This window comes from Dicentrarchus labrax, unplaced genomic scaffold (assembly GCF_905237075.1).
Source record: "Dicentrarchus labrax unplaced genomic scaffold, dlabrax2021, whole genome shotgun sequence".
In the NCBI taxonomy this organism is placed as follows: Eukaryota; Metazoa; Chordata; class Actinopteri; family Moronidae; genus Dicentrarchus; species Dicentrarchus labrax.
Window position 1 is genome coordinate 12,471,367 of NW_026136709.1, and position 9,704 is coordinate 12,481,070.

Here is a 9,704-nt window from a genome sequence, read left to right on the forward strand (position 1 = left end):
CCATTCAGCGCTTGAAGTCAGGGAGGGCAAAGAGGTTGTAGAGTACAGAGACGATAAAGGAAGGAGAGGAGATTTTCTGCAGCTGCACAACAAACATCAGCAACCCTACAAGATTTATCCTCCCCTTTTCAGTATTGTACTCACTCAAAGTCTTTCTCATACTTCTCCCCATTATGGTAGTTGGATGGCTGCTTGCAAATTTTGGAAACTGACTCCCCAAACCTCGCGCTCTTCATATTACAGAAATAATCTATCACCCTGCTGTGGTCCCTGTGAAGTCTCCATCTTCTTTCCAAATAAATGTTTCACCACCTTCACACTTGAGGGAGACAAAACTGTTTTAGCAATAACAGTTTATCTGACAGGTCAGTAATTCACGTGTGTTATTAGGAAAAGTGGTGCACCATCGGATGAGCTTACAGATGCGTCATCATGGCCTCAGTAGATGTTGGCACTGGCTGATAGCATAAGCCTGTTGAACAGGATTTATTGCTGTAGCAACTGGAGACTAAAAAACCCTGTTCCTTCTCTTTGCCTCCTCTTCAACTGAGCTCATCAAATATTGTAGCCTTCTTGCTTGGTTGGGCGAGGAATTCATGAAATAAAAGAATACCATCAGACCAATTGAAATTGATGACCAATGAATAATGAATAAAACAAACCTACACTGAAAGTGCTGAAAGAAGTTGAAGATTCAGTGTGAAGGAAGTGAAACGTCAGTTGATATGTAAGCGATAAATTCAGTTTAAAGTGGAAGTCCTGAAAGAAATTAGTGCCAGTTCAAGTGTATAAACTGAACGACAATGTCAGTTGAAGTGTTAGCTAAATGGCACGCACTGAAAGCTTTTAAAGTAAATTGTGTTGAGGAAGTTACAGGAGCTTTTTTTGTTGTCCAGACCAGAAAGGGTTTGAAGTCAGTCTTTGTGTAAGTATTTGAAGTTGAGATGTCAGTTGAAGAGTGAAAAATGAAAGCAGTTTAAATGTCAGCTTATGTGTAAGTGGTATACTTAAAATTTAAGTAAAACTTAAAGCCACTTGAAGTGGAAGTGTTAAAGACATCTCAAGTCTGCAGTGAAAGTAGTTAAAGTAAGTTGTGTATAACAGCAGCAGTTGAGTGAGTTTGGGTAGGTAGAATTTAGGTTTAAAATCTGAAAATAGTCAAAGTGTCAGTTGAAGAATAAGAATAAGTTTAAGTGTTATTTGCTATGGGTGAAAGCAGTTGAAGTGTCAGGCAATGATTAAGGTTTGAATGCCCCGTCAATTCATTTGAATGTGAAAATGCTGAAAAAATGTTCCCAAAATGATGAATCATTTAATAATATTTTTAAAAATAAGTGCACTCTGAACATTTGAAAGTTTGAATGATGTTCCAAAGAAGCCTCCATAAGAATGATAGTAAAGCTATACAAGAATATGAGTAGTGTATGTGTGGAAGGTGAGCAAACTAATAATAGAATACTGGAATTATAGTTTTATTTACACTCAGTGCCTTTTTGTCTTCATCCCTGAACCATCAAAGCCTGCTTCCATCCTAACCCAAGCCATAACCTTTGCTCAGCCTCTGCCACTGATTGATAAGCCAGATAAATGTCAGCAGCAGGTTGTCTAACTCATCATAGCATCGTGCTCCTCATTCCGCTGATGTACCTTTTAAACATCCACCAATCATCTGTTTGGCTCCATGTCCAGCATCTGCTCAGACAGAAGGATTTTTCCCATGCATACTAATGTGTTCCTCGAAAACGCTCTGCTGGTTGGTTCCAGGGAGTGTGCTGGTCTGTTAAGGCTGGCTGAGTTGATGAAGCTTCTTAATAAAGTACAGGAAGTGGTTTGAAAATCTCACACTAGTTTAGCCTAAAAATGTAAGGCATTATGTTTCTACCTGCCAAAGTGCATGAAACGTTTCAGCCTGGACAGATTCTTTCTTCAGCCCAGTTTACACTTGACTACCGCATATGTTTAACTTATCTAGAAAACATGTTATAGTCTTATTTGTTTGATAGCCTGTCGATCCTCTTCATATACCTTTGATGCATGCTAGTCTAGAAAAGTAGTCTGCAATCCCAGCAGGAGAAAAAAAGCAAAAAGTGAAGCATCTGCCCAACACATTAGAACATTCATGGCTCCCCCTCTATGTTTGTCCCTATCTCTTACCCACTCTCTCCTTCTTTCTCCATCATCAACTACACAAAATCTTACAACTGTAGAGCAAGAGAATGTCATTTTCTTCAGATTGTCTCTTTTTCCTTGCCAACTCTTTAGATTTAGCCTGTATGTCTGGTGGTGACACACATTCTCTCTCTTTCTGCTTCTAGCATTCCAGTCTGCTCCCTGTCTCTCCCTCTCAGTAAGGTCAACGGTTTCACTGGACAAACTCAAACAAGAGGGTCCCCTGAAACCCTATCAGTTGTCTGTTCATTTGTGTAGACATGGACAGACAGGGCCAAAGTCAACCTTCTCTTATTAGGATTCAGATGTAGCCCCAGCATGTTTTCTCTTCTCCCTCTCAGCCTTTGATACGCAGGATGTTGGACTTTGCAAATGGCACTGTTTTAATTGAAAGTGAAAACTGAGAATCAAAGAGCCAGATTGATGCTTTGGGCAGAGAATCTAATCAATATCAGACTCGAAGAAGAGCTCAGACAACACAGTGTCAGGGAAATTCTTCCATAATCTGGAGAGGTGCTAGTTCACTGAAGAATTACAAACCCAGTGTGATGAATCAAATTCCTTTACTCATGCAGCATGGAGGGAAGACCACAGCATAGACATTCCCTCTAGACTTCTAGAATGCTCTGCCTTATATACCCAACACATCATTAAACAGGATACAGCTGTTGTCCTAGCTACATTCCTAATCTAATTTACACATGGGCAGTTTAGGTCTTTCACAGTGGTCCTGTGACTGACCCTGTGACTGTGTGTGACCAACTGCTGACCGGTCGTTTCCTACCATAAAACACAGCCCCCTAACCAATCTGTATACATTAACTCCCCCACCTAAAACATTCATCTACCACAACAGCACAGACAATGAACAATGATAATGATTTGGCCTGAGGTAGGACATGTTGAATTGTACAAAATAAAAAAAGGACACAATCAAAATAAACCATTTTATTACAAATACAAAACACAATAGGAAAAGCGCAGTTTATTGCATAAATAGCTTGTTGTTAATGTGGATTTAAATACAGTCAGTGCGGAACATTTTTTCCTATTATGTAATGCATTATTTCCCAGTAAAGTTTGTATCAATGGCAACTTTTTTCGCCCCATTTTTTCTTCTTGTTTTGTTTTTGTCTCCATTATGCTGATGATATGTCCCTCTCGGTGTAATACTGAGAAACTGTCCTGATTTGAAAATAATTTCTGATACATTTGCCACGCTAAAAGTGTTGATGTATCCACTTGCAAATAGTGCTTTGTTCATAGAAATGTACCAAGTTAATTTACATTATAGTTAATCTTCCTCAACATTATAAAAGTTGACATGCAAATGAACCATATTCGCTACTTTTTCATCGTTTAGATATATTTACAATCCTTTTACAAAACAATAAAAAAAATTACTATCATTAAATATTTTTTCCCATATAAAAATGAATAACTTACAGTATACTTGTTTTATGATAGTCAAGGTATTATGATTATCTACATGTAAAAAAAATTATAATTTCCTGGTATTTCGGAAATTTGCAAACAATTAAGGTGCACTTGAGTGCCTAACTCAAAAAAAAACAAACTAGATCAGTGATCATAACAAAATACAAACAATTGATTTGTCCAATATAGCAATATATTGGTATATAATAAACAAATATGATTATAAACACATATGTGGGTCAGATTTATTGTACGTGCTCTCTTTAGCATAAATATTACATGAAATATGAATGAAACCTGTGAAATGCCTGAAATGAAACATCTGTAATGAAACACAACCTAATCAGTGCAGATTAAAACTGCAAATGCACTGTGTAAATGTTGAAACAAACAACAGAGGCTTTTGACAACAGAGGCGTCATCAGACCCTCGAATGAAGACCTTCCAATCTGACTGATGTATGTTGCTTTTGTCATGTAATTTCACTTTACAGTAAGTGCACTTTTGTCAACAAATGTGTTGCAGGACACATATAAAAATTGCAATAGACTTGAGAATGTAGTTTGTTGTACGGAAGTTACCAAGCTGACACTGCCAGTGTAGGTTTTACCCTCTGAGGTCAAAAGCTTTGATCTTTATATCACAACATTCCTGTGAAGGCAGAGCACACAACATGAAGGTGTGATGCCTATAGCACCAATGTGAGCAGGTATGAGCAGCTACGATCTTGTTATGTCCATAATTACCCCTTTGTTAATGGTAAACAAATGTAGTGAAAACTCAAGTGTATGCGGCACCACATTCAGTATATACTGTGTTTAAGGACCCACTCTACACATAAATTATATTTCAATAGCAAGTCTGGTACAAATGAAATTAATTTACAGTTTATTTACAAGTAATCAATGCTAAATTGTCTGCTGCCTTCAAATGTATGTTTGAGTCTTTAAATAAGCCCATATATACAAAATAGTGTGGTCCACAAGTGTTGTGCAAATCCTTACGGGATTAAAATAATGTCTCTGTGGTACTGTAGGATGTCAGCTTATGTCGAGAGGAAACCTGTGTTTATTTGAACCAGTGCAGGTAGTTTGTCTTGAGAGCGGGGAAGCACATGTTGTTGCTGCAGGAGCCCCCATAGCTGGGAGGGCAGGCGGAGCAGGGTACGCCTACTTTGTAAGGAGCCTCTCCGATCCAGTTACCTCTACAAGACAGAAACATGTACAGAGTCAATCAAGGTACTTAAACTTTATCCAATATATCTTTACTGTCTAAAAAATCCTAAATTGCAGGAGTAAAAGATTAGCTAATAATCAGGTATTGGGTTTAATGTGGTCAGATATCTATTACATAACATAAACAACAAATTGGGCATATAATGTGCCCCTAATCCTCTTGTCTTTCTTCCAAAGATCTAAATAACAACTCAAACGATAGAATAGGGCGATAGAAAAACCTACTGACTGAAAATAGATTAATCAAGATACTTGTGCAGAAGGAATATTGGCGAAACAGTTTATTGTCAATTTCAAAGAAGAAAATATTGAGGTTAAAAGTTCATTCTTGACATTGGAAACCGCTGCTGACAAAACGATATTATCCTAATGTCTAAGTAGCTGTTCTGGAGTTCTCAATCATATCACTATTTCATTTTACATTGCTGAAGAAAAATTCACTGACGCTATTAGATGTGCTGATGAATACCATGTGATATGATCAAAAGCTCCAGAACATCTAACAAATAGACCTTGAGATAAGATTAAAACAATGTCATAATGTTATATGTATTGTCCAGAGCAGAATGTGACTTACTTAGCAATCTGTACGTTGTGAGCAAATGAGAATTCAAACATGTCTACCAGAGATGCGTTGTACTATAAGGTGTCTGGATGTCTAGAAAGTCTTGTGGCTTTAAAAATGGAGGCCACGTTTTCAATGAGCATTCTAAAATAGGTCATCAACGTCCTGAGCATGTTACTCTTACATATGTCTCAAACCAGTGGGATTAAAGAACCAAGGTCACAAGTCAGTCACAAGTCCAAACTGGCTTTGATTCTTGGAATTTGTTTGTTTTAGATTTTTTTTCTTTCTGTTTCGTGGGTCTCCGGGGCTTTGGTAATGCAGTACCGGTTCACAGCCTTGTATCGAGGTTATCTGAATCTCCCAGCAACATGGGTGGCATTTCACAACTCAGCACACAGAGCGGTCTGTGTCAGGATTAAGCCTGTCGTCACCCTGTCGTCATCAGGTTAATGGGTTCGCTAGAATTAACAGGCTTCCTTACTAGTATGTAATTAACACTATACAAGATGGTCTAAAGGAAATGGACCAATTATACTTACTTAGGTGAGTAGTTGCAAACTAAATACGTTGCCCGCTTCCACACTGAACCCCATACGTTCATATTATGGCACGTGTGAACAGCACAGCCTACTTTGCTGGATGTTGCCCACACCATCTGCAAAAAAGACACATCAGCAGCCAATTGATGCCATTGTTAAACCATTTCAACAGTGTTAAAATCAGTACTGATTGACTGATTTGTGTACCTGTGTATAATGGGTGCACATGGGTCCATAACATCTGAGAGGGCATCGAGGGTTGCAGTCGCGTGGGTATGGAAACGAGTAATCTTTGACCTCATCGTACCATGGCTTTACCAACTGAAGAATGGATCGATAGCTGTGAACAGAAGACAGACATGCTCAGTAAACACAGTACGTATCACAACTGATGATGAGCAATGAAGAGGCACTTGTGCAGTTTGGCTGCAGGTGTATTCAGGGTTTAGGAAGCACAGAAACTTTTAAGACAATGACTTGGATCTGTGATTTGAAAAAAGCACAATCACCTAACAATAGCATCTATGGGGCAGAATATAGGCTTAGTGGTTAGCTCTGTCGGTTCCCAGCAAGAAGCTCCTGGGATTAAACCTCAGCCCTGTCACTATGTGTGTAGCATTTGCAGTTTTCAGTTATTTCTTTGTTTGTGTATGTTCCCTGCAGGTGCTCCGGTTTCCTCCAGTGCACTGCCACCAACTTTTTTTATATTCTATGTGAATTTAATTAGAAAAGTCATTTGTGGTGTTTCGGGGGTGGTTACTCTAACCACAATAACAATGAAAAGACCTGAGGTTCTGAAATACAATACACACAGACTCAAAACCACGTTCACGATTGACAAACTGGCCACAATTCAGGAAATCGACACAGGCACTTTGAAGATGGGCCAAAGCATTTTTTGCAGCCAGATAGCAACAATTTTAATAATTAGCAAAGATTGAATTCTCATGATTGCTTCCACAATGGCCAGGTTTATTTGTAAGATATCCAAACATTTGGTCTGACAGAGCCCAATGGCTCCATGACCCTGAATGTGAATAAGTAGGAACAAAACATGTACATGATGTTTTCTGCACCTGTCTAATTCAGGGATTATTAGATCATTTGGTTGTGTCATGGCACAGGCCCTTTGAATAACTACAGCCATCTGTGCACATTATTCATTTTCTTTGGCATATGAGTATTTCACAGAATAATACTTGATCTGAACTCCAGCGAGTGAACTCCAATTAACTGAAAGGTTAGTAAGCTAAATTGGAAATTGGATAAACTATTTCTTATTAAAGAAATCTAAAGGGTTTTTTTTTTAGCATTATTTTCTGCAAGTCAGCACAATGGTCTTACTACTATGGGTTTTTTTTCCTGAAAATAACCTCACTATAGTACTCTCTCAGTGAGTCTCAAGGAATAGTCAGAATGAGCTGTATTCCCTTGAGTGTCATGTTGTTCCTCAATAAAACCTAAAAGTGTAGAAACACGTGAAGGTGCCCTGTGTTTCCAAATGGAAAGTCAAGACCCACTAAAGGGATGCGCCTTTGTCCTCATGGGTCATGGCTGAAAACACAACTTTTGTTTATTTGGAGGGTCACAGGAGCATTCCTCAAGCAGTCACCGGGTCACAGTGCAAAAACCTTTAGGAGAAAGACGAAGGGGGCTGTAAGGCAACGGCCATGACTGCCACAAGAGAGTCATCCCTGAGAGGAGCAGCAGATGTTGGGGAGGGGGAGGGGAGTCAAAGGTCACTCACCGTCCTGTCCTGACGGAGAGGTTTTGACCCAGGAACCTGAGGAGGTTAGGTGGCCCGTGCTCCCACAGGCAGGCATGAGCCCAGTCCTCGGCCGTCTTGGCCAGAGAGTCGTCCCACACCTAGACACACAGAAACATGGTGGGAGCATAGAAACACATTACATAACTGAGGGAAAATATCAACACCAGACTTTCCTTTCTGCAGCGAGATGTGAGATAAGGGTTGGTGCTTTCTGAGCTCTTAGCACTGTTACAGGTGTTACCATGGCAAGTCGCAAAAGTCATCCATCAAATCAGTTACATAAGCGGAGAAAGTTAGTTGCCCAGTGTCTCGTGTAACTCTTGCACTGAGCAGAGAGGGGGTTGGATAGCCTGAAGAATACCAGATATCCAAACTTGTCAACAGCCACACGTGTATGGTTTCATTTGGAATGGACTGTGACTGAAGGAATGAGGAGAGACTTCCTCCGATTACTTCATTCTGTAATAGATTTGTCGAGGGAGGAGACACCTTCATTGCATCTTATTACCAGTATAACTACAGAGAACGGAGATGCCGCCAATTTTAAATGGAAATACGTCAGCTCAGTTGCTGATCTTGGAACAGCCTTTCAAAACACTTAAATTATAATTACACTGCTTTACTCCATGATAATAGATTTGAACAGAAGTCTTATTTTTAAATGTTTGGACTTGCAACCTTTACAACAGTTCGCCATCACTTCTAACAGGTCTACAAGTGACCACTACTGCTCTGTCCATATGACACTGCCAGCAGGCTACTGGTACCATACATGACCCCTCTTCCTCTGGAAGTGACTACTTTGGTGGTCTACTGCAGTGCAATCTGCTCAACAGCTGAAGGTGCCAAGAAATGTAAAGACATTTGTCACATTACTTCCTTAAAAAAACTACATCTTTTGAAATCAGATCATTATTCTCCTTCACTTCTTAAGACATCAATTATTTTACTTTATGCATGCAGTTAGGTCACTAGGAGAACATATACATGATCATAAAAAATCACTATAGGTAGGTATGGAGTATATGGATCCAGGAATATCATGCATTGAGTGGAAATACGTACACCTTGATAAAGACAAATTAAGTATGAATGAAAGCTTTCACTTACCATGTATTCCATGTTGGATGCTGGGGGAAACACCTTCCCTCTTACTTTGTTATGGTAATCAAGAATGGCAAGCATGTCGTTCTGAGTAATATAACGCTTCCTCCTGACTTTAGAAATGGTTGTGGTGTCTGTTCCATAGTTGTGCGCTGCGCCAAGATTGGTGAAATTGGACGTGGACACGGCAGGAATACTCGTTGCCAATGCACTTGCTCCGCAAGATAGGCACAAAAGTATTAGGTCTATGGCAAATAACTGAGGTTTCATGTTTGGTTTGAGGAAACTGCAGACAGAATATCCCGCGCGTTGTACTGACCTGAAAAGAAAGCAAGAAGACAAACTTAAAGTGTTGCAGTGGTGCGCACACATTGGGTGTATTACAATTCAGATATGCGTAAACCAAGCTTCAAACCCCGGTGCTTTACAATACAGCACCGGGGGACATTCCTTTACACAATCTTTGGTCCTACCTTTTCTTGCGCAGCGGTACGCTGTGCCTGCGTTGCCAAGGGCTGTATCACCTCTAAAGCCTCAGTAATGGGTTACAGAGAGGGAGGTCTGCAAGTAGAGGAGTTTTTAGCGCTTTGCAAACTTTGTGAGTGCTTCGGGAGAAGTCCGTCTTTGCGGGTTTATATATTGCTGTAGACGATGCAGGAAGTGCGCCTGCCTCGGAGGTAGACGCACAGCCCCTCCTTGTCACCTGAAACACTGCATGATTTGATTTGGAGACAATATGTTTGGTTTCTCCTAACCCTTTCCCGTCAAATCTTCCCCAATTTCATCATGACATCTGCTTTAGGTTTGCACAGCTGCAGGATGTGAAAGGACAATTTGATTGATAAAGTACACCAAGGAGGATGGAGCATATTAAATGACTATTA

General features: G+C 39.8%; 1 protein-coding gene across 1 annotated transcript; it reads right to left on the reverse strand.

Annotated features, from left to right (window-relative positions):
* Positions 1-3,102: 3,102 nt before the first annotated feature.
* On the reverse strand, positions 3,103-9,470 carry pi15a (peptidase inhibitor 15a). Its single transcript, XM_051410362.1, has 6 exons — positions 9,294-9,470; positions 8,827-9,139; positions 7,696-7,814; positions 6,156-6,288; positions 5,949-6,064; positions 3,103-4,810 (listed from the first exon to the last, which is right to left on the reverse strand). The coding sequence occupies exons 2-6, from the start codon at positions 9,088-9,090 to the stop codon at positions 4,675-4,677; spliced, it is 768 nt and encodes a 255-aa protein (XP_051266322.1). The 5' UTR covers positions 9,091-9,139; positions 9,294-9,470; the 3' UTR covers positions 3,103-4,674.
* Positions 9,471-9,704: the final 234 nt, after the last annotated feature.

Coding starts and splice junctions, on each gene's coding strand:
- pi15a (XM_051410362.1), bottom strand. CDS start 9,090: ATGAAACCTCAGTTATTTGCCATAGACCTAATACTTTTGTGCCTATCT. Junction 6,289..7,695: donor CTCTCCGTCAGGACAGGACG/GTGAGTGACCTT, acceptor TTCTGTTCACAG/CTATCGATCCATTCTTCAGT. Junction 4,811..5,948: donor GTTTGCAACTACTCACCTAA/GTAAGTATAATT, acceptor TCTGTCTTGTAG/AGGTAACTGGATCGGAGAGG.